At 31.2% G+C, this 24,633-nt stretch overlaps 3 protein-coding genes across 3 annotated transcripts; 1 reads left to right on the forward strand and 2 right to left on the reverse strand.

The window, feature by feature from the left end:
• Positions 1–824: 824 nt before the first annotated feature.
• On the reverse strand, positions 825–3,894 carry LOC126744106 (arginase, hepatic). Its single transcript, XM_050451453.1, has 5 exons — positions 3,634–3,894; positions 2,948–3,136; positions 2,624–2,896; positions 2,411–2,572; positions 825–1,092 (listed from the first exon to the last, which is right to left on the reverse strand). Exons 1-5 carry the CDS (start codon positions 3,809–3,811, stop codon positions 842–844), a joined length of 1,053 nt encoding a protein of 350 aa, XP_050307410.1. The 5' UTR covers positions 3,812–3,894; the 3' UTR covers positions 825–841.
• Positions 3,895–7,383: 3,489 nt separating this feature from the next.
• On the reverse strand, positions 7,384–14,538 carry LOC126744102 (fumarate hydratase, mitochondrial-like). Its single transcript, XM_050451448.1, has 7 exons — positions 14,308–14,538; positions 14,006–14,131; positions 12,456–12,656; positions 12,018–12,180; positions 11,137–11,290; positions 10,519–10,764; positions 7,384–7,981 (listed from the first exon to the last, which is right to left on the reverse strand). Exons 1-7 carry the CDS (start codon positions 14,407–14,409, stop codon positions 7,477–7,479), a joined length of 1,497 nt encoding a protein of 498 aa, XP_050307405.1. The 5' UTR covers positions 14,410–14,538; the 3' UTR covers positions 7,384–7,476.
• A 1,900-nt stretch (positions 14,539–16,438) lies between these two features.
• On the forward strand, positions 16,439–24,063 carry LOC126744105 (dnaJ homolog subfamily A member 2-like). Its single transcript, XM_050451452.1, has 5 exons — positions 16,439–16,600; positions 16,783–16,921; positions 21,702–21,850; positions 21,929–22,111; positions 22,938–24,063. Exons 1-5 carry the CDS (start codon positions 16,532–16,534, stop codon positions 23,631–23,633), a joined length of 1,236 nt encoding a protein of 411 aa, XP_050307409.1. The 5' UTR covers positions 16,439–16,531; the 3' UTR covers positions 23,634–24,063.
• The last annotated feature ends 570 nt before the right edge of the window (positions 24,064–24,633 follow it).

Genomic DNA, 24,633 nt, shown 5'->3' on the forward strand with positions numbered 1-24,633 from the left:
TCTATAATTTACTGCACTCTCATTCTCATGGCCCCAAACTTGCAAGTAAAATAGGACTTTATGTCCCCTCTTTGCAAACTAGATTAAACCATTTGGTCAACTCCCATCGCACCAATTATGGCCAAAACTCATTTTTGACCAGATTAGCTAGATTAGCAAATAACTTTTCGGCTCAGATGTATTACTTTCAAAATAGCAAAATATTTAAGAATTGTAAATGAAAGCCTGATTATCTCTCCTATTTGTGGCGAAACAGCAAACTTATTAATTGTTCTTGTTTTGTTATTGGAGATTTAATATACACTCCTGGTTAAATTTATATTAAATTTTGACTGATTGTGATTTTGTATTTTTATTATGTTTGTTTTACTGTTTGATTATTTTATTTATATTTTTTTGAATACCTATTTACTTAAATTGTATATAGAATTATTAAAATACCAGGGTTAGGATTAAATTAAATTTGATACTTTTAATGTTTTCCATTGTAAATTTTCTTTATATTAGGCTGTGGCTCATTGATAAATAAATAAATATACATCAGACAGGAAAACTACATCATTGTCTAATGACGTAGTTTTAGACGGCTGTTTTCGAACAATCGATCTCACGAGGATAGCATTTGATAGGGTTTTACTGGAATTGCCGCTACTAGAAATAAGAATTTTCTAGCAAACAAGAACGCTCTACCTCAGGAACTCTTTAGATTATTATTGATTCTATAATTATTATTTATTAATTAATGATTTTTAAGATTAATGCCATTTTGTACATTATATTTTAACGTTTGTTATTATGTAGTTAAAACGAAATAAAACGCATGGTTTAATAGCATAAAAGTTTATATTTCTTGTATCTTAGGAGGAAAAGTTTGCAGTGGTAAAGTTTGGGTGTTTTGTGGTCTAATGCCCCGTCTTGAGTAACCTAAACCGGCAGCGATAATGTGTATGGCGGCGTCAACGGTTCTTTTAACGTCTTGTTCGGATCCTATGCTAGGATTCACCTCGACAAGATCCATTGCTCCTAAGCGACCGGTGCGCTGTATCATTTCCATAAGTTGGATGCCTTCTCTTAGTGTCATGCCACCTCGAACTAGAAAAAAAATGGTTTTGTGTCAGCTAAATCTACCGGGCTTGATCGAAGTTTGACGTAATTTTAATATTATGAGGGTGAATCTTTTTCCATTATTACAGACTGAATGTTAAAAAATGTTAGTTGCAAGGGGCTACTACTAGTCTACCGGTCCTTTTATTAAGTATTATTTAATTTTTTGCCATATAGATTGTAATACCTTAACTTAGCAATGATTAGATGGTCAATTGTATCGAATATTTTGGAGAAGTCTTGAAGGGTCATTATTTCAAGTCGTTTTCACCCCATTAATTAAATCACTAGTAACTGTAGCTAAAGCAGTAACTGTAGATCAATTCTTCCTAAATCCATTTTGGATATCTGGTGCTATTTTGTGTTCACATGCATATATTTAAATCATAGAAATTGGTATTAAAAAAATGTATTTGCTGTTCCAGGAGATAGACGTTTGTAAGAAAGCAAAGTAATTTGAAATAGCAAAGTTCTATGTACCAATATGAAATGAATTGCGCAGAATGTTAACGGGATGTGTAAAAAAGCTAATCATTTTTATATAATTCTTCACAGCGGTTACAAACTAGTCATGCTAAAGCCATTTCTAAAGCAGTCTATTAGAAAAAACGTGCATAAAAAATTTAGAAATTATTATCTACTAGGTACCTTAAATGAATGATGAAATATAATGAATTTTTGTGTTCAAATGGCTATTAAAAATATATGATGAGATATTTTCTTCTAGTTCCTAAACAAGAACAAAGAAAACGCACACTATAGCTAATTCTATACTAGTAGTGAAAAGATTTACTAAATTAGATGGACGCAGGAAGGTAAGATGAAATAAAGGAATCATCAAAAAAAAGTATCGAAAAGAAAAAGGCAGAGCCCGCCACCCCTTTTTAAGTCAAAATTCCAGATATTAATTTTGAAATGGAAATTACTTCACAAAAATAATGGATCCAACCAAATTTATGAAAATTTAAAAAATAAATGTGTAAATCCATTTTAAAAGGTGCCTATTAAACTGAAGTAAAAAAGTCATAAAACCGAATCGTAAACAATCAATACAAGTAGGTTCTTTAAACATAACACCAATCTTAATCGACGTGCCCACAGGACGTCGGAAGAATTTTTAAAATGCACTGGCATTATTTGATGAGAAATATGACTCCGGCAGGCAGTAAATATTTTAATTTTATTTAACCTTACATCGAACCGAACAATGTCGGCAAGTGTTCAACATCAGAATTGTTTTTTAACGCTCCACAGAATATTTTAAGACAATCTTAGAAAAATCTTCTAAAATATATCCGTTGCTTACCTGAAGTTCCAGTACTAGGCGCTTCCAAAGTATCAAGCGAATCAATATCGAAGCTTACATGTATAGATTTATCTTTAACAGGATCGATTTTGTTAAGGGCCATGTCCACGACAGTGCTTATTCCATAATTTTCTATATCTTCCATGCCAAAAGCATTAATACCTAAAATAATTTCACTCATATGCCATACTGTAATTGATCGTTAATTCTCACCTAGCTTATCTATAACTAGCCTCTCATACGAATCTACGGACCTCAGCCCGATATAAGCAATGTTCCTTAAAGAAATGACTGGTTTTTGCCAGTCCATTCCTGGCAAATAGGGCCAATAGTCTGAGAGTTCTTTTGCTAAAATTGCCAGTGGCATCCCATGAACGTTTCCGCTGCTTGACGTTTTATTTGTGTTGAGATCTGGATGTGCATCGACCCAAAGTACACATACGTTCTCGTTTTTTGCTTTTATGTGACCATCTACAGTGCCTATGCCTAAAAATAGCCAACATTTTAAACTACATTCATTTATTATAATAATTCTACCTAGAGAATGGTCTCCGCCAAGTGTAACGCATAATTTTCCGTCATTTATAATTTGTTGTACCCTCTTGGACAGTTCATGATTGCATGTAGCAATATGCATATACTCTTTCATGTTTGGTACAGTTTCCCTTTGCAAATTTTCTGGTATCGTATAGGATATGTCGCCATAGTCTTTTATTTCTAGTGAGCCTTAAAAATGACGTATTTTAAAAAAATCTACTATCTAATTAGCAAGTAACATAAAAGAATATATAAAATAATAAAAAAAGAAAAAAATATACATTTATTAATGAATTACATAATTTAATTACAAGGGCATCTATGTAAACTTTAATCGCACAAATTTACAGTTGTGGACAAAAACAAATTACAGTTGTTAATTAAAATTTTACAAATTACTGCCTAGACATATTATATAAATTAAAAAATTTAGAACATTCCTTAAAAGGGTCAAAAAATATTAAGTAGTATAATTATTCTCATACTATTTCTGATGATTAATATTAAAGCAATAATGCAATGAGTAATTTGTTTTGGTATATGTGTAATTTATTTTGATTGTTACTAGAAGTTCTACTTTAAGTTCCTATTTCTCAAGACCTGGCCTTAAAGCACTGATTTGATAAAATTTCTATAATTTTTTTTTATATGTAATTGAATATTATAATTTCGAAAACAAATCTTACCTATTTCTTGTATTCTTTCAATTAGCCCGCCTTTTCTGATCACACTTGGACCGTCGGCAACTCCTTTTTTGCCCTGTCCTTTATCAAAAGGAACACCCAGTATACCGACTTTTAAAGTTTCCTTCGAGTGAAAACACCTTTTGGACAACTGAACTAACGAAGGTAATTTTAACTTCATTTCAACAAAAGAAAAAACTTGAAATAATTAAAAGCCGACGATAGTGAATGTTATCAGTGGGTCAAAGATGAAGTAATGACGGGGTTGTTGTCAAATATATTCTTTCGCAACTGCATATTTTTCAGCCATGTTATCTCTGACGAATTTGTATAAAGAAAACATTAATATTGAAAGTATTATAGAGTGTTTGATAGAATTGATTTATTTTTTGTATGTATGTATATATATCACACAAATTTTAAAATTAAATATAACTAAAAAAAAAGAATTTAAACTCAACAAATTCTGAAATTTGATGATTTAAAAAAATTAGATATACATTATCATCAACACTTTTTATTATCCTACAGAGATAACTAAAAATGTCTTTAACTTTTTCTTAAATAAACTCAGTCGGCGGTCGGTCGTTATATCTAAGTATTGGTAAACTATCATATACCTAACTTATGATATGATAATATGAAAAATGATAAATAGTTTTTAGTAAATTTACTTCGCATTTTTGGTCTCTACAATTTATCCTTTTGCCTAGAGAAGCAAGAAGATTACGTTAAAAAAACGAATAGAGGAATCTTTGATTTTAACAATAATATGACTTACATATAGAAGTTGTAAATGGTACATGTTTTTATTGCTTTATTTTGTAGGATTTTTAAACGTGTTCTAATTTAATTTAATGCTATACCCCAGATACCTGTTAAGTAATATAAATACGTATTATTCGTAATTATTAATTAATTACGTTTTTTTTTTTAAAGTATCCTACCTTCCTAAAGAATAATATTTTTGTCCTAATATTAATAATATGCAAGTTCCATGAGAATGTACTATGAATTAATAAACCTAAATTTTACAACTGGAATTTTTAAGGTATTTATATACATTAAGAATTTTGATGCAATGGAGCCCTGAAAAACCATAACACATGTCATTGACATTAACAATTATATGTTATTAGTGCTATTAGTTACAATTATGTGTCCTTATTCTTGAGAAACTTTTATTGATTTTTACAAAAACAAATGGGAATGATGATTTTCAGTTACACATTTTTCTAATATTTTTGAACATACAGAAAGAACTGATATGGGACAGTCGTTCGATAAATTTTCAATGTTTCAAAAAAGCCCTATAAATTACACTTTTAGTGAAGTTTATGATAGAATTGAACAGAATGACAAGAATTAGGCTCGACATAATCATTTAAGATTCAAGAAAAAATGAAATAATACATACAGATAAGTTAAAAAAGACTTAATAGTTTTTGACAATTTTTTTATTGACTAGTAAATGAGTTTACCCCAAAAAGAAAGTTTTTAACAAAGTAAATTATAAAATGGCTAAAAGTTACATTCTCTAAGTAATAATTTCCAATTTACTATAAGAAATCGTCACTTAACTGGTAGGCTTTCAATAGAAAAATTACTCAAAATGTACACTTTTTTTGTAAAATAAAACAGTAAAAGTGCCTAAATTATTAGAACAACTCTATCGTTTTTGATATACTCGGCCGATATCTTAAATACTATAAAATATATATACAGGGCTTTGCCGATGACAATCTGTTATATTATTATTTTACCATTAAAGATAATGGAGATATAGAGTTTTGTATAAATGAAGATTTGAGTACACTTTTAAATATATCAAAGAGACATGGTTTTGAGCTTAACGACCCTCAAAATGTCACTTTATGATGGAAATAGGGTGATAAATTGAAAGAAATCCTTAATATTGAAATTGATGGTACAATGTTGATCTTGTTTCAAGCATCAATTTAATTTATATAATTTAAAGATCACCTAAATAATTTTTTTCAAAAAATGTTTTACTCTTTGAAGGGTCTTTTTAGTAGTAGGTATACATTAGATGAAACTTGAAGAAAAATCCTAGCAGATACACTTGTTTTATCTCATTTCAATTATTGTTCTTATCTTTACGGATTCTGTTTGAATCAGTTGAGTAAATTGAGGGTTCAGACTTCAGAAACGTTACTAACGTTTCGTATACGTTATTAGGAAATTTGAACACATATTTTTTTTGCAAGGATTGATTAATTGACTTGAATGTATATGCTTGACTTGAATGCTGATATTTAATTTTTGTTTATTTTTAATTAAGTTATTAAAGAGCCCCAATTCTCCTATAACTCTGCGTAAACGCCTTACTCGTGAATAAATTAATAATTTAAGTATTATAGACCGACCAAATTAAAAAATGCCTCATTATCGGATGGCCATCTTCCACAGATAATGTTCTTACAACACTATAAGTTATTATAATTCCATACCTACAAAATTCTTAAATCTTGATCCAAATTTAAAGTGACCTTACCTTACACAGACGTAACACAGAAATAAAAAGCATTTTAACTTGTATGTCTCATGTATTACTTTATATTTCTATCACATATGGATTCACCAAGGGTGTAGGTTCGGATAATGCTTTGAATGAAGTCTGCACTTTTATTGCAGACTGTTTTAATAACCGTTGGAAACCTCTGGCTGTCTTTTTAGATCTTGCCAAGGCGTTTGACACTGTGGATCATTGCATCCTACTACATAGATTATATAATACCGGTATTAGGGGAATGGTACTTGACCTACTTAAGTCACATCTTACAAATAGATCTCAAAAAGTAAATCTGAAATCAACTCCTTATGTAAGTGTGGGATGCGGTGTTTCACAGGGTACAGTGTTGCCCAATACTCTTTTTAATCTACATTAACGATCTTCCACATGTAGTTCCAAAAGTAAAAGTGATATGTTTCGCCGATGATACAGTTCTGTTACATAAAAGCGATTGTTAGGATGAAGCTTTTTAAAAGACTGAAAGTGCAATATGCAGTGTTCAAACATGGATGGATATTAACTCACTGACAGTAAATGTCAAAAAAAACTAACTTTTATGTCGTGTTTTTCAATGAGTATAACGGGATTACCAAGCAAGCATGTTCTTATGATTCATACACCTGATGGTAAAATTAATATTGACTGTACTTGATTTAGCAGCATCAAATCAAAAAACAAAATTAAATACTTAGGTGTTTATTTTGACCATTATTTAAAGTGCCAACATCATAGTGATTATGTTCAAAACAAACTAAAAAAACTAATATATGCTAGACTGCACCAAGTTGCCACATAATATAAAGCAAAACGGGTAATTTGTACATTATTAGCTTGATATGTTAACATTTTTTATTAATATTATTTAACACATTTTTTAAAAATTTTAGTAAAATTTAAAATCATGCTTACTCAAAATTATACTATTTAATTATAATTATAATAGGAAATTATACATGGTCTGTATAATTTCCTATATCAAGTTCCAATATCCAGAGTTAGGAACGGGTGTGAGAATAGAAATTTTAAAGCAAGTTGGTACAATGCCTTATAAATATTTTAGATTTTGCTTAATCATTTGAAGTATATATATTTTTTAAATTTGACTCAAAAAATTCAAAACCTTGGATAGGCTGAACCGGACCTAATTTTAATATTAAAATTATAAATGACAATTTCTTTTGGAACCCAATGCATGATATTCCTTAATAAAAATACTTACGTTTATATTAAAAAACAAAACTTATATTAAATTAAAACAAATTTAACAATATTGCATACGATACATTCCAAAAAAATACCTAAGATTCGATTCTTTACTTGGGTCCCAACATTTCCTCAGGCTTAACCCATTCGTTAAACTGTTGCTCAGTCAAAATTCCCAACTTAATAGCGGTTTCCTTAAGAGTAGACTTCTCTTTATGGGCCGTCTTGGCAATCTGTGCCGCTTTATCGTAACCAATATGCGGATTCAATGCGGTAACCAACATCAAACTCTCGTGCAACAACTTGCTAATTCTCTCGGTGTTTGCCTGGATTCCGATCACGCAGTTTTTGTTAAAGGTGGTGCAACTGTCCCCGATCAGTCTGATACTTCTGAGCACGTTGGCGACCATCATCGGTTTGAAAACGTTCAATTCAAAGTGTCCATTCGAGCCGCCAATGGTACACGCGACGTGGTTTCCCATCACTTGGGCCGCCACCATCGTTATGGCTTCGCATTGTGTCGGGTTAACTTTGCCAGGCATGATGGAGCTTCCCGGTTCGTTTTCTGGTAGGATTAGTTCGCCCAAGCCGCAACGAGGTCCTGATGCCAAAAATCTGAAAACGATAAAATTTATGCAATTATCAATCTAAATTATTGTGTTTGACCCACAGAAAGACACGAATTATAGAGCAACATATTCGATTTCACAATACATGAAAGGAAAGTTCTAGAAAAAATCTTGCAGGAAACCAAGAACCATTCATAGTAACCAACCTCTTATAGTAAGACTTTATTGACTTACTATGAGAGGTTCAGATACATAAACTTTTCATATAGCAAACAGATTATTGCAATATTTCTGGCTACAAAAATTTTTATAACAACGGCAATTACAATAGAAATTATGGCGTTTCAGTCTATGTAAGAGCACTAGCAAGTATATTTTTTAACACGCATATCTAATTAATATTAATATAAGATGTGATATGATTTACAAAGGCTTCTTATTAATTACAATAAAATAATCAGAACATACATTTCGAAATTATTTTATGAAACAAAATTTGGCAAGGAATTTATCGTGAAAGTAGAAAATAATTTTTAATTACAAAGAGTTTTTATTACAGTAGTAGAAGGTCGGACAATGAATTATAATTAATTACCTCAAATAAAAATCATAATACAATTTAAGTTCTTAAGAGAATAATTCAAATCAAAGTAAAAAGTTTTCTCTAGATAAACCAAAACTGGTAAACAGGCACTGGGGATTTAAATATAAATTTATATTTTACAGAAGAAAGGGATGAACAGTTACTTCAAAACATCAAACCAAAACATATATTGACATTTAATAAAGTTGACAAAGAACAATAATGTAACAATTGAGACATTGATTTGGGACACACCAATAACTGGCTATTCTACAATCAAGAAATTTCGATTTAAAATAAAAAAAAACAGAATGTAGTTTTTTAAAAAAAGTCAGTAAAAGTAAAAGACTATGATAGCATTCTTAATAAATAAAAAAATAAGTGGTCGGATATTTTAGAAGAATGTCACAAATTTATCGATTTTAGGTTTTATTTCATTTTAACTACTGCAAAACAATAAAATAACTAAAAAATGCATAAATTGCGCTCGTATTAGTCATACGGAAAAGGCACAAAAAATTATAGTAAAAAAACTACTGAAGTGAATGATGTAAATGAGTTGATTAAAAACATGTGCAATTTATTTATCAACGGTAAACAATTCTACAAAATACCAAAAATTACAAAAAAACCTACTAACTAGGTAGGTACTACTTAACAGATTCGCATAAGTCGGAGTTGGAAAATTACTTATTTTTTTTTTTAAAAGCTAAGACAAATACAATAATCTACACAAGAGAATCAATATTAATTAAGGAGAGTCATGACATACAGATTATAACTCTGTATAAAAGTTATGCAGGGGAATCTTAGGTTTAAATGAATAACCTCTTAAATTTTTAACTTCAGTAATATGAACATCATAAAACGATGACCAGACTTGAGAAGCATATACGAGGATAGACAGACATATGAGAAATACGAAACCTTAAAAACATTGCATGAAAAATCATTACTAAATCTAGTAATAAACCCTACATTTCTACAAGCACGTTGCAAAATATTAATTCTATGGTCACAAAAAGCTAATTTAGAATCCAAGAATACTCGAAGATCCATTACCACTTGCATCCATATAATCATATGTAATTGGAGATTTAGATTTAGCAAAGAATATATAATTACTTTAGAATACACTTATCAACATTAAGAAACATGCCATTTAGGATTAACCATAGAAAAAAAAGGTAATATTACTGTATAATTTTAGAACATCAGAATCAATATAAATCAGTCTGAATAGTTTTAAAACATCAACAAACATAAAAGTATAAGTCTGATAAAAACAAGAATAAGTAATTAACAAGCAACAGAAACAAGATAGGACCCAAACGTGCGCCCTATTTTGTAACTGTTGTTTCAGTCTTCAGACCTTTCAACTTCAGAGGTACCATAACCAACATATTGAATGCCTTTGAGACATCCGCGTAAATTGGATTGCTTATGCACCCTTCTCAAATGCAGTCTTCAAAACCCAGCAAATTAGTTACTGTAGATCGACCAGATTAAACAGCGATAAATCAAATAGCTTAAAAAATGGCATTGCTTATGAACATAAGCAAGCCTTAACTACAATTGATGGTATACCCTCTGAACCAAATGTTTTTGGGTTAAGATTTACAACTTTGTTAAAAATATCTTCAATACTTAAAGTCATATAAGAAACATCGTAATTAGTATGAGAAAGTTCAGAGTAATAACCAGGAAGATCATAATTAGAATTAGAGTAAAACAAATATAATAGAATCAAAAAATAAATTAGCAATTTCATTATCTTGGCGTTTACATCATCCCCAGTACAATTAATAAGTGATGTTATGAATAAAAAGAAAAATAGACATTTATAGGATATCTGTAACTACAATTTATCTGTTGATATTTGTTGTTAAAAAATCAATACACTAAAAAAATGTTAAAAACAAGGTTATACAGCAAGGTTTAAAAACAACCTTCATATTTCTTGAACAAAACCCTAACCCTCTAAAGAGGTAAAGTCTTACCTGATATCATTGGCAATCTTCATAAGAGAACAGGCAATAGTGTTTAATGCTCCGGAGACTTCAACCATAGCGTCGTGGCAAGCGAGAGCTTCAAACTTGTTTGGCGCACTACAGAAAGTCAGCCCGGTCAACTCGGAGATTTTAGCAGCACATTTTTCGGCAAAACCTTTTCTGGTATTCAGTCCGGTACCTACTGCAGTACCTCCCAAAGCCAACAAGCTCAGATGTGGTAATGTAGCCTGCACTCTAAATTTGAGAAATTGAGTGTGAAATGTATGAGAAAGATAGTGTAGAATGTGATAATAGGCTTATTTACTACAACAACCAAGTATGATATATTTAAAGAAATCAGAAATGATAATAATGATCGAAGTTAAGTTTAAATCAAAGTTGGCATGATTTAAATCAAATGATGACTAAAATTAACTGAATTTATGCTCTTAATAAATTACCAAGAAAGAAGATATGGCTGAAAAATGTCAAATGTATCTTGACAAACACAGCGGTTATCTTTCAAAATTAAGCCACAAAATTAAAAATTAAACTTAATCCAATATTATATTTTGATAATTTTTTTAAAAACACATAATATTAAATTATTCTTAAATTATCAATTACCTTTCAATAGCAAACTCCATTTGTGTTACATATCCACTGAATTCTTGCCCAAGTGTCAAGGGCACTGCATCTTGTGTGTGTGTCCTACCAATTTTAATAATATCCTTAAATTCATCCTGTTTCTTCTTTAGTCCATCTCTTAAGGCCTTTAGTCCTACAAAGACGCTTTTATTCATTACAGAGAAGTTTTTTTTTATTACAAAGAAATTAGTTCAAAAGTCAAAAATCTCTTTCATTAGGTAAGTAACTCAACCCAATGAAAATTTATAGCATTGCGTTTGGTGAAAATGCGCTCCATTCTAACAATATAGATTTAAAAGGATAATAATACACAAGCAAATGCTGTATTTTCAGTGTAAATAAGATAAATTATATAAAACGATAGTGACTGTTAAATATATATTTTTCTTCCTTGAAAAAAAATTAAAACAACAGGTAACTTTTAAATAATTAGTTTGATTCTCTTTTATTTATTTATTCAACTATTAATGTCAACAAGCAACTCACTTTTTTAATTTGGTTTTTTTATACACCTTCAAGTGAAGTAAGACAAAAATTAAGAGATAAGTTTGGTGATCAATTTAGTGATCCTAAGCCTAATGATTTCCCCACGATCTTAAAATTTATATTTGACCATTATGGAAATGTCTACTGTGTATTGTAAGACCTCCTTTATGCTTGAAAAATATATAACAAATAAATTTAATGACATATTAGTAAACTATTCTCTATTTTTAAACAAATACAACAAACACACAATGAGCAGTAGATTTTAGTAAGAGATCAATTCTATTTAAATACTGTTATATGACCCTTAAAGAACATTATTCTTAAGCATCTTATATAATACAGAAATAACTATTATGTTTCTTTTCAATTACCTGGCATAAGGCAGTGCTCAATTTCCATAGCAACAGCAATATGCATGGCTGTAGGGAAAGTGTCGTTACTGCTCTGGCTCTTGTTGACATGGTCATTTGGGTGAACTGGGTCCTTGGAGCCCAGTTTACCACCAAGGATTTCTATGGCTCTGTTACTCACAACCTGGCAATTTATACAATGTGAAATTAATATTTCAGTTAAAAATAATATAACCTTGGGCACATGTGATATGTAACTATAGCAGATTATGGTTAATTAACTGGTATTATGTTGACAAATAACAGATCTGATGTAATGGAATATTTTAAAAAAGTGATAGAAAAATATTGCATTATGAGTTTATACTTAAAACATTGGTAAATATCCACTTTAATTAAATATATAAAAAAATAGTTATGAGGATATGATAGAGAACAATAAGAAAATTGAATGCATACCTCATTTGTGTTCATGTTGGTCTGAGTGCCAGAACCAGTTTGCCAAATTACCAATGGAAAATGATCACAGTACAATTTTCCAGATATAACTTCATCACAGGCTTTGGATATAGCATCTGCAATTTTGGGATCCAGTCCATATTCCTTGTTGACTTCTGCAGCTGCTTTTTTCAGAATGCCCATTGCTGTTATTACTGGATACTGGGGAAAATTAATTGTCATAAGGGGAATGAATTATTATTATATTATGAAATATAAAATGCATGCTGTGATGTGATTTTGAGAGTACAAAATAGTACTGTTTAATAGTCCAATAAAAATATTAATTATTTATTAAATTTAGTTTAATAATCCATTTAGTACTTGACCAGAGAGTACTGAATGGATATTAAACAGTAATTATAAAAAATTTTATCTGGTTTAAGATATACAAGGAAAAAAAGATCGTTCTCATATATCTATACATATAGAGAAATATTGTATGATATATTATATGGAAATGGGGTATTATTTATTTTCTGCTAATAAATTATTATTATTATTGCATATCCTATAATCTAAAGATATCATTTTAAAGCATTTTCTGGCTGATACATCAAGAAGTATTAGTAAAGAATGAACATGATCTTAGAAAATACCTGGACACAATATATGTATATATAATAAGTATTAATAGGTCTGTCCAGCTTTTGAGATTGTTAAAATTCAGCAAACCTCTGATATTGTCCCATTTAATTTTTGTTTTTAATTTGATACTAATTTGGAACTTCTTAGAGATAAAAAAAGACAAAGTTAATTATCTAATAAAAAAATAATAATTTCTATTGATCATTGTACCTCAGGGTTTGCACATTGGTTTGTATATACCTCTTTTTTTTTAGCTTGTCTTTTCATAAGAGATTTAAGTGAAGTTTTATAAGATTCTGAATAGTTTATTGTCCAATCTGAATATATTTATTGTCCTACTATCTTGGAAGGACTTACTTTTAACACCTGTCAAAATTAAGAACAGTTAACTCCCCTATGTTTTGTTTACCTTTTCATTTGGCCAACTATGGGTATTTTTAATGAAAATAGCTTGGGTCCATTTTCTAGAGGATTCAGAACAAAAAAGGTCAATCTTAGTGTTGTTAATGATTATTTATTCCGATTTAGTCTTCTGAGGTTTTATCTTGATATATATTTTAGTATAAGTATATCAATTATATTATATTATTTCTGTTATTTGAATATTATTATAATAGTATATATTCTAGCATTATTGTAGATCTAGTAATTTATATTATCTAATATTATTTTTGTGACTTGACTCTGCTGTACATTGAAATAAATCAATAAAATATTTAATTAGAAACAACAAAATAATTTTATAATACATATTTGAATTAGAAGTTAGATTAGCTTTACGAGTGAGCCACAATAGACCTAGGGTTACAGTCACACAAGGTGTCCCACTCACAAGAAACCTAGATTAGGCTTTTCCATCAGGTTTTTTGCAAAAAAATAATAGCTAAGTACCAGGTAGTAGAGACTAAAATAACTATACTTACAGGCATCCTTTCATACTCCCCACCAATAGGAAAGTTAAGGGTAGATCTAACAGTCTGAGCGCCATAGTATTTGTCAGAGGGTACTTTTAGTTCACCAAAAGTGTCTTTCTCAATTCTGTAGTCGGCCTGCAAACAATAACAATCCTTTGTTGGGCTGGCCATTAAAGTAGGCACTATAAATCTATAGATTTCAATTTTGTTGAATGACAAATTAGTAAAAAAATATCTACTTAGGGTATCAAAATGTTTGTACATAAAGTTTTCCAAATAAAGAAATAGTAACAACTGATGACATAACATACCATTGTTGCTCGTAAAATTATAGGTTCTTGTATCCTGAGTTTCAATAAGGTTCTTACGCCAGCAGCAGCAGCGCGACTGCCTATTAACCGGGAGAAAGCCATCCTTATTCCGTATATGTATTATTCTAAATTCTCTTTATCGATGACCTCGAACTATGACCCGGCCCGCACTGCGAATCAAGAGAAAAATTTTGAAATTTCCTGCAGCAATCACCTGGAAACGACAAATGACACTGACAAATTGGATTTTGACAAATGACAGCTGGGGCAACCTGGAGTGTGTTCAGAAATTGTTAAACAACATATTGGGTTAATTTTATGACGTCAGTATATTCCGGTTAGAAATGAGAAGAGAAATCGCTCTTAAGCCTCGTGTTCACTTGCAAGTAATTTGTGATAGTTTTTCTGGCAAGTTACTCAGCAAGCTCACTTTGTTGTATTTCTTTAAGTGAAACGTGTACATAGTCTAGTTTACAAAAACTGGATAAAATGTCAGAAAAACTTAAGTAAGAAAATGGATTCAGCGTAGAGCTACTTTAGGATTACATGAGAAGTTATTTACTGAGTTAAGAATGGAAGACCAATAACAGTTGAAAAACTTTCTACAAATGTCTGCAAAAGACTTCGAAAAGATATGGAAGAAAGATACAAAAATGCGACAGGCCCCTAGATCAGAAGTACACCTGTCTTTGACACTTCGCTTTTTAGCCACAAAACTAAATATTCTTATGGACCTGATAGCATACCATCAGTCTTACTAAAAAATTGTGTGTGTTCCTAACCAGTTTAGCCACAAAACTAAATATTCTTATGGACCTAATAGCATACCATCAGTCTTACTAAAAAATTGTGTGTGTTCCTAACCAAACCCCTACATTATTTGTTTTGCCTTTCGTTTGATTTAGGATGTTTTCCAGATTACTGGAAAACAAGTTTCTTGACTCCGATATATAAGAATGCTAATAAAAATGACATTACCAACTGCATGGGTGTAAGCATTCAATCTGAAATACCCAAAATTATTAACAGCCTTTTTGCCAGAGAGTTCTCATGGCATAGGCGGAACATAATTATACATTAGCAACACGGTTTTTCTGAGGGTAAATCTACCAGAACTAATTTGCTTACATATCAGCAGTACTTTTTGGATGCTACCATAGTCAGGTGGACAGTATTTACACTTTTCGAAGGCGTTTGACAGAGTGAGCCATAGACATCTCATTCCAAAGTTGCGTGCGATGGGTCTGAGCGATAATCTTTTGAAGTAGATTGAAGGATTTTTGTCGAATAGTATTTAATTGGTGCGTATAAATATATATCTGAAGAAATTCAATTTTTTTTCGGTGTGCCTCAGGGTTCCCACACATGGCCTATTTTATTCATTTTATTTATTAATGACCTTTGTTGTGCTATACGTTACTCGGAATTTTTATTATTAACAGACAACCTACAATTGTACAAGGTGATAAAATCCGCTATTGATGCGCAACACACTATCAACAAGCTGATGTTGATAGTGTTTTTTTATGGTCAGTAAGTAATGAATCGATAGTCTTGAAGCAAGGGGAACTCGATCAGATTTACTCACATTGTATAAAATATAAAATAGCATTTTTTATTGTCCTGATATTTTGAAAACTGTACCATTCAATGTCAATATCAATTATAGATGTCAGAATCCTGCTATGTTTGCATCACCAAAATAATGAGAGCATTTAATGAGGTTAATCTTGACCCCTTCGTAGATAGGTTTTTTGGGTACCTTGTTTTCTATAGCTATGTACATGAAAGATACGAGTTAATGGGGTAAATAGCAAATGGGTTAAGTAAACCCATATATGCCCAACAGCGACATTGTAGCGCTGTATTGCGTACATGGATATTGTTCTCAAAACATTATTCTTTTAGATGGAGTTTGAACAAAACCCACTTGTGGTTTTACAGTTCTTAAAAAATATTGGACCTAATACATTTTTGTTTTTATTTTTAGCGTGTCACGCTAAATTTTATGTAAGAAGAAACAATTTTTCGTCATAACGTCTCGTATTTTGGACGTTGGCTCCTTACTCGATTTAGGAATATGACCCCAGAAATGTTGGCAATACAATTAGGGTCTTTGACAAGTGACAACTTTGACAGAGTGTCAAAACTAGCCGAATGACGCATGTCTAGAATATAGAAATCTCTATAATTTCATTTGCCTTTGGGTTCCTTGTTTAGAAAGATGGCAGACAATAAGCTCTACGATATTTTAGGTGTTAGTAGAAATGCTTCCGATGGTGAAATTAAGAAAGTAAGTACGAGATTCAATACTTTAATCTACCCCCTATCATTCCGTTTACTTGCCGTGCCCATTGCATCATGCTAAATGTCCAAAATGTGATGCGTAAAACCTTCAAGGCTAGGCAATGATCCGGCAGTGTGGACTGAAGTTTTACCCTTAATTACTATTTTTTCAATTTCTTTTATACGTAGCAATACCGTAAGTTAGCCAAGGAATTTCATCCCGACAAGAACCCTGAAGCCGGAGATAAATTCAAAGAAATAAGCTATGCTTATGAGGTGTTATCAGATGCCAAGAAAAGGCAACTTTATGACAGAGTTGGTCTCAAAGGTATGGATTTTGCTTTGTAATGTAATTATAAATTTTTGCTTAATAACTGTAAAAGGACCACGCAACATAATGTAATACAAAAACTTGTCATGAGTGTATTTACTCTTATGTCAATGTATTTGTGATTACAAGAATAACAGTTCAGACCTTTCTCCAAACAGCTTAATAGACCATTCTTAACGTTATGCACTGTAAATGTAATTAAAAAATAACAGAATATTAAAACACATTGGAAAGTTCTCACTTTTTTAGTATTCTAACTACCATTCCATATATAAACTTTAGTTAAACATAAAATTTATATTAATTCTGACCCCTCATATGAATTTACTTACTTCCATGTTGCAAACAATATTAAAAAATAAAAAATAGGTTCAAGTATGCTAAGCACATATGCAGATTATAATATCATAGAAATGCCTAATTAAAGATAATAGATACATATAGTTAATTTCAAGTAAATTTTGATTCACATCATGAAATGTAACAGATACATCTTTGTGCATTTTCACACATTTTCAGTTAATATTAGTAAATAGGCAGAAGGAGAGTGGGTCAATCATTGACGATTGTAGACAATCTTCTCATTGACGGATTGTTGAACTGGACTTGGGCCTGAAGGACTATTTCTCTGGTCAGAGTTGCTATTAACCAATCATTTTTTCTCCATAAGATACTATGCTTATTTCTCTTCATAAAGATGGTAGCTCCCAAACCTTTAAGTTCTGCCCTATATCAGTTTTGTTTATTCATAATCAAAATGTTTATTAATGCACATGGCATTTACAATATTTCTCTTTACACATAATAATAGTTAAGCCTTATCCATAATATACACATATAATAAAATCATAATAACATTTAGACTTTTAGACAGAAATTGATCTGTATATAACAAAAACTATGAAGTTTGAATTGATACTCTTAACTCATGGCTTCTTCAATTTATACTGTCAGATTTTTTTCTAACCACTAGTTAAAGAGTTTGTCATAAGCCTTTCTATGCCCTATGAGACATTCCAGTATGATAAGTCTTCTCTGTTGTGTAATAAATCTTTGTTTGCATCTTTAGCAGTCCACATCATAAGAGGTTGTCATAATTTAGTATTGACTGGACATGTACCAAATAATAAATCGTTTGTGTAATATTCTTAGTCAAAACCAAAAGTTTTATTTTCAATATTGAGTTGCAGTGAGTTATTTTCACACCACTGATGCATTTTGTTTGCCACTTGAGTTCCACCCCCTGATAGATCTTTAAAATGTTTACTTAGCAGTCATTGTCAGCTAACAGAACTGATGTGTGTTGTCTGCATATTTACAACCCCTAACACAGTGATAAAAATACAGGTCACTAGTAGCATGGGATTTATGTCAAATGTAACAACAATATGTATATAAGGTATTCTCTAGTTTATTTTAAAAAAGTCCCTGATTTTAAGACCAACCAGCTTTCAAAATATCTCTTAGGATTTGCTAAAACACTTATAAATATGATTTAAACTCTACTTCATTCTTTTTTTGGAGTTATATTTTTTATGCTATTTATATGAAATTTATGGAGGATTATTATAGAATGTAAGGTCTTGAATCACCACTATATGTTAAAAAAAGCAAATAAATATTTATGGCATTTAACAACATACCTAATTCTATTTTTACATGATAGATACATTGCCAAATGTGTGTGTAAAGAGTTGTAAACAATGTTACAAAATTCTTATTAGATTTCACTGTACTCAAGTACATATTTATTTCATGCTTACCATTAAATACATTATAAACAATTTGTACTTTGTAAAAAAATTAAATCAAAAGTAAAAAAGTAATCTTTCAAATGGAAAATTGTGTATGTGAAAAACAAAATAATTTGTAAAGATAAAAAAAAGATAATTAGGTCTAGTTTACATTTTCTGGTCAATGAAAACTCAATTAAAGGGGCAAAGTTTTTTATGATTTAGATAAATTTTCACAACCATATAAATGCAATTTGTAACAAGCTGGGTTTTATACAGCATAATTACAAATATTTTTCTCCTGAAATTATGAAACTTTTATATTATGTGTTTGCCCTTGTTTAGAGTATTACTATATACTGTGTCCTCCCAATTAAGATATTCATATTCAAGATAGTGAGAAGGTGCAAAATAAGTTTTTCAAATATTACCCTTGTAAGTTGCTTTTGGATATTTCCAAGTTGACCTATGACCAGACATGTATTTTATTGGAAATTTCTTTATTGCATCACAAAGATGGCAGCAAATTTTTTTGTTTCTGTACAAATTAATTAATGGCTTGATTGATGCTCCAAATTTATTGAGTCTCTTAAATTTTAATGTAGAATTTAGTGTGGATTTTACAGAACTAATTATGGGTTTCATACTCCAATTACCTGGATGCAAAGAGGTTTTAACTCCCTACATAATAATTGTGATTTTTCTGTGCTTTTTAGCATTTTTAAAAATAAATGTAAGTATTTGTGATTTGTATTCTTATTGGGTAAAAATCCTGTTATAACTGTTGAATTGAATAAATAATAAAATCTTCCTATTAAAAAATTCACACCTAAAATTTATTACCCAAGGCTATTCAGTTAATTGAGTTTTGTAATATAGAGCCCATCATGTTTTCTTTTATCAATAAGAAAGATTCCAGAAAACAGATTTTGGAAATCTGCATATTCATTCTGTTTTTAATTTAAATTAATAACATATATTTTTATAGGTGTGCCTAATAAGCTGCAATACACCACCCTTCAAAAATTGATGGTAAGGGTTTTTAGAACTCTGAGATCAAATTAAATCAATAGTAAAGCAAATTGTCTTTCTCTCAATAAATTAAAATTACACTGAAATTTATCCTAGGATTTTATATAATTCTATATATTACTGTGAGAATTTTCTTACATCAGATACATTACATTACCTGAAAGTATGCTTTATACATTTCTTACAGCATAAAATATTGTAATTGTCACTCACATTTAACTTCAAAAACTTTGCTATTGGTCACTTTTAATACAGTAGACTCGTGATATAGTGAACTGATTAATGCACATTCAGTTCACTATATCAATTTGTTCACTCTATCAAATTCTTTTTTAATATACGTATTAAAGCAACGTTTGTCTTTAGAAAACTAACTTTAATAATGCGAAACAGAAAAAATATTACATATGTAATTAAAATAAAATAAGAAAACGGCAATCTAATCTATTTTTTTCAAAAAATTACGTAATTTTTGTTTGCTTGTTTGTTTTTAGTCCTGTTTGCAACATCGTATTCCTTAAGTTTTGTAAAACGAGTATACTAGAATATTCCACTTTATCTTCATTTTCTTCGGCCCATTGAATGATGTTGTTAATCGACTTTATTGCCGAATTTGTTGTCACTCGTTCCTTATTTACTACCATTTCTTCTTGTACTCCATCATCTTGATCGTTTCCATCACTTTCACTTTGGTCATTAGTTTCTTTTGTGTCAGGTAAGTTATACAAAAATGGTAAAATTTCGTCGTAAAAAGTCTTCCTATGACAAAACTTACCTCAGGAATAAACATTCGGTGAAACCATTCTTTGAAAATTGCTGCCGTCATCCAAGCAGTTTTGGAGTTTCTATAACGGACGGGACAGTTAAAACTTCGAAACGAACGTGGATTTTTTGCTTTCCCAATAATTAATGGTTTAACTTTGTGAGTACCTGCCGCGTTTGTACATGCTAGAAAAGTCACTCTTTGTTTCTCGGTTTTCCTACCTGGGGCAGTTTTTTCTTCGCGAGCTACATATGTCTTTCCGGGCAGAAGTTTCCAATACAAACCAGTTTCATCGGCATTGTAAATCTGTTCTTTTGTTAGCTGAAGCTAATTTATTTTTAGGCGTAAAGTTCTTTTAAAAGGATCAACAAGCTCGGGTTCTGACGATAATTTTTCTCCTGAAATCGTTAGGAAGCGTATTCCAAAACGTTTTTTATACTGTTGCATCCAACCACTGCTCGCATTAAAAGAAGGAGATTCCTTGTATTGACTGTGAAGTAACTTGGCCTTCTCTTGGATCATTAAACCAGTTACCGGAAAATTTCTCTCCCTTGTTTTTAAGAACCACTTATATAAAGCTTTTTCCATTCTAGGACACTCTGATTGTCTCAGAGTTTTCGCTTTTCCAGGTCCTGTGAAAGTACTGTTGACTCGTTTCAAAATCTTTATCCTTCTGTGACGAATCGCGCATATAGTGGATTTAACAACACCATATTGTCTAGACAAAACGGTCACTCCGACACCTTTCTTTAATTCTAATATTTTGGCTTTATCGCTTAAGGTTAAATGCTTTCTAATTTTTGCCATAATTATTCTGGCGGCGTGATGCGACCTACTGCATCCAAATACTAAAAAAAACTAATTGCCTGAAAAGAAACAAACCGTTTAATATCTTTTTCTTGTCTTAACTTGTTTGTTTATCTAAGAAAACTATTGGGTTTACTATTTCGAGAATCAATTTGTTCACTTGATAGAATACATTAAGGAAAAATTGTCTGTTCACTATTTAGAATAGTTCACTAGACAGTGTGTTCAGTATAACGCGAGTCTACTGTATTATGTAGATAAGGTGTTACAATATATTCTGTAGTCTATACTACCAACCTAATACACAGTACTACTATTAGGACACTTTTTATATTAAGCAATTTTGAATTGCTGATTAAATTTGATAGATCTCACTATAAAAGTATATTTGCTGTATGTAGTTTACAAAGAAATACTACTACTGTAAATTTATTTTTTGAAGGTATGCAAGAAGGAGGACATGACGGGTTTGGAGGAGATGATCTTCTATCCCATCTCTTTGGAGGTGGCTTGTTTGGAGGTTTCAGTGGGTTTGGCGGTGGTGGAGGTAGAAGAAGGCACAGAGGAGAAGATACTGTTCATCCTTTAAAGGTCAGTAAACTCAAATTATAGCTAAATTATTCCACTTGAGGCATAGTTATTAGTACCACTATAATTTTTTTTGTACAGGTTACCATGGAAGATATGTACAATGGCAAGACCTCAAAGTTACAGTTAAGCAAAAATGTGATCTGCACAAGCTGCGGTGGTAAAGGAAACAAGACTGGCCAAGCCCCAGAAAAGTGCCAGTCTTGCAATGGATGTGGTATCAAAGTGTCTTATAGGAGTTTAGGCCCAGGAATGGCCCAACAGGTATGTTAGTTCCTGATATTTTGAATATACTATTTAGATATATGTAACTGTTTTCTCAAGGACCAATCAATTGCATAAATAAATGGGTTATTATTCCTGATTTTGCCTACCAAATATATATTAGAATTTATTAGGTAAACAATTAGATATGCATACTAAGAACAAGAATGTTTACTGCCCAAGTGTTTGATGCAGTATCGAAGAACGTACTCGCGATATATGCGCTGTCTATCTTGCATAAAAGAAAAATCTATTTAATCATTAAGAGAGCCATTCATGGTGATGAATGTGCCCAAACACAAAATTCAACCTTTGACAATATTGCAGCGTAAATATGGTACAAATCTCTGTCTTATTGCTCAGCATCATTGGTTTTACTATGCAGAGTGGCTTGATGTTGAAGCAATATGAAAAAGCAGAAAGATACCTGGGTCAGAAGTACCGATTACTCCGTCCATCGTGTTTCCACAGCTTTCTTCAAAAATGAAATGTATATCCATCACATTACATAAATAGCAAAAAAAAAATTCGCCTTAATATTTGACGGGATAGGGGTTCGACCGGATTTTCAACAAAATCTTACATAGGGGGGTAAAAAAGGTCTAAAATGGTTATAAAAAAATACGTAATTTTTCTAATACAGGTTTCAAAACTCAACATGTTTTTGAAACAGGTTTTGGAAGACTTTTTACCATTTGGATAATGGCACTATTAAATGCAAATAAATTGTGTTAAATTTTCCAAGAAATCGAGAGTTACATACATTTTTAAATTTTGTGTATAACTATTTGCAAAGGATAGAGATAAACCTTTTAATTTATTTCAGGTACAAAGTTGTTGCAACGATTGTCGCGGAAGCGGCGAGTTTATCAAAGAAAAAGACAGATGTGGTACATGCAAGGGCAAAAAAGTGTGTAACGAAACAAAAATCTTAGAAGTTCACGTCGATAAGGGCATGAAACATCAACAAAAAATCGTGTTTAGAGGCGAAGGCGATCAACAACCCGACGTCGAAGCCGGTGACGTAGTAATTATTCTGCAACAAAAGCCACACGAGATATTCGAACGACAGGACAATGACTTGCACATGAAACACACCATTTCGCTAACCGAGGCACTTTGTGGATTTTCGTTTGTCGTCCATCACTTGGACAAGCGTGATTTGTTGATCAAGCACCCGCCCGGCCAAGTGATAAAGCCTGGCGATGTGAAAATCGTAACTGGCGAGGGCATGCCAATATACAAGAATCCCTTTGAAAAGGGAAATCTATTTATCACCTTCAATATTAAGTTCCCGGAAAATCATTTCGCTCCGGAGCCTATGCTTAAGAAATTGGAAACGTTATTGCCGCCGAGGCCTGAATTCGTTTTGCCCCAAGGCGAACACGTGGAGGAGGTCGATTTGGTCGAATACGATCCGAACGACAGAAGTTCCCATTCTGGACACAGGGGCGAAGCTTATGCCAGCGACGATGAGGAAGGTCACGGGCACGGACCGGGAATGCAATGCGTGCATCAATAGATTAATTAATTTAGGTCAATTGTTTGCGCTTCTTTCTAAATGAGGAAAACTTACTTATCCATTTCGATGACACACATAACACAAGTACTTTTAACCTAAATGTAATATATGTATTATGAGAGGAAAGCAACAATATTAGGTATGTTTTCAAATTTTTAGTACCGACTGGAAACGGTTTAGTTACATGTCGCAATCTTTTATAGTTAATCACACTTTTTAGTATGTAATTTTAATTGATGGTAATAAATATTATAATATTATATGTACTAATGGGCCTGCTGTTAGTTTTCTGTTTCTATGTGATCTTGTGTTTGGTTTTATTATACATACATATTTATTTTTATATACATAAGTAGGATTCGCCTCTTTTTTTTGGTATTATTCGGCAGGTGTTTACGGTTCTAGAAACTGAATAAAATTTTAAAAATCATGGATTTTGTTCAAATGTTTTGTTGAAAAGAACTCTTCCTTTAATAAGAAGACTGACACTTGAGTCGCAATCTATGGGTATATACAGGGTGTTTATTTGAAGACTTCCCACCACGGATTTATCGAAAACCACTGTTTAAAAAAAAAAACGCCGAAATACGTCAAAAGGTTTGTCAAGGGGGACAACTTTTTAACCTAAAATTACTTCACCCATTGCCCTCCAGGGTCATCCCCTTAAAAATTTTAAATGGCAAGGGGTATCGAGTAATAGCTTGTTTAAAAGGTCTTTCGAATTCTTTTATTTTGATGTTTGATTTTTTTAAATCCGGCGATTCGTTTTTGAGAAAATTAGAAAAATCTTTATTTACCTTAATTTGTTCAGATAGAAAACAAAAACATGAAAATATCAGTTTTTATTTCAATAAGCGTTCTAAATGTTTCCCGTTTTTGGCCAAACAATGATATAGGCGATGTTCAAATTCCTGACGGACATTTTCAAAAACATAGTGTGGGATATCATGGCAGCTGTCGATGATGCGTTGACGAAGTTCATCTAAACTTTCAGGTTGGG

Source organism: Anthonomus grandis, chromosome 13, assembly GCF_022605725.1.
Source record: "Anthonomus grandis grandis chromosome 13, icAntGran1.3, whole genome shotgun sequence".
In the NCBI taxonomy this organism is placed as follows: Eukaryota; Metazoa; Arthropoda; class Insecta; order Coleoptera; family Curculionidae; genus Anthonomus; species Anthonomus grandis.

Coding starts and splice junctions, on each gene's coding strand:
- LOC126744102 (XM_050451448.1), bottom strand. CDS start 14,409: ATGGCTTTCTCCCGGTTAATAGGCAGTCGCGCTGCTGCTGCTGGCGTA. Junction 11,291..12,017: donor TGAGCACTGCCTTATGCCAG/GTAATTGAAAAG, acceptor GCGTCTTTGTAG/GACTAAAGGCCTTAAGAGAT. Junction 10,765..11,136: donor ATGGAGTTTGCTATTGAAAG/GTAATTGATAAT, acceptor TCTCAAATTTAG/AGTGCAGGCTACATTACCAC.
- LOC126744105 (XM_050451452.1), top strand. CDS start 16,532: ATGGCAGACAATAAGCTCTACGATATTTTAGGTGTTAGTAGAAATGCT. Junction 16,601..16,782: donor CCGATGGTGAAATTAAGAAA/GTAAGTACGAGA, acceptor TTTTATACGTAG/CAATACCGTAAGTTAGCCAA. Junction 21,851..21,928: donor ATACTGTTCATCCTTTAAAG/GTCAGTAAACTC, acceptor TTTTTTGTACAG/GTTACCATGGAAGATATGTA.
- LOC126744106 (XM_050451453.1), bottom strand. CDS start 3,811: ATGAAGTTAAAATTACCTTCGTTAGTTCAGTTGTCCAAAAGGTGTTTT. Junction 3,137..3,633: donor TGAAAGAATACAAGAAATAG/GTAAGATTTGTT, acceptor GTCATTTTTAAG/GCTCACTAGAAATAAAAGAC. Junction 2,897..2,947: donor TGGCGGAGACCATTCTCTAG/GTAGAATTATTA, acceptor GGCTATTTTTAG/GCATAGGCACTGTAGATGGT.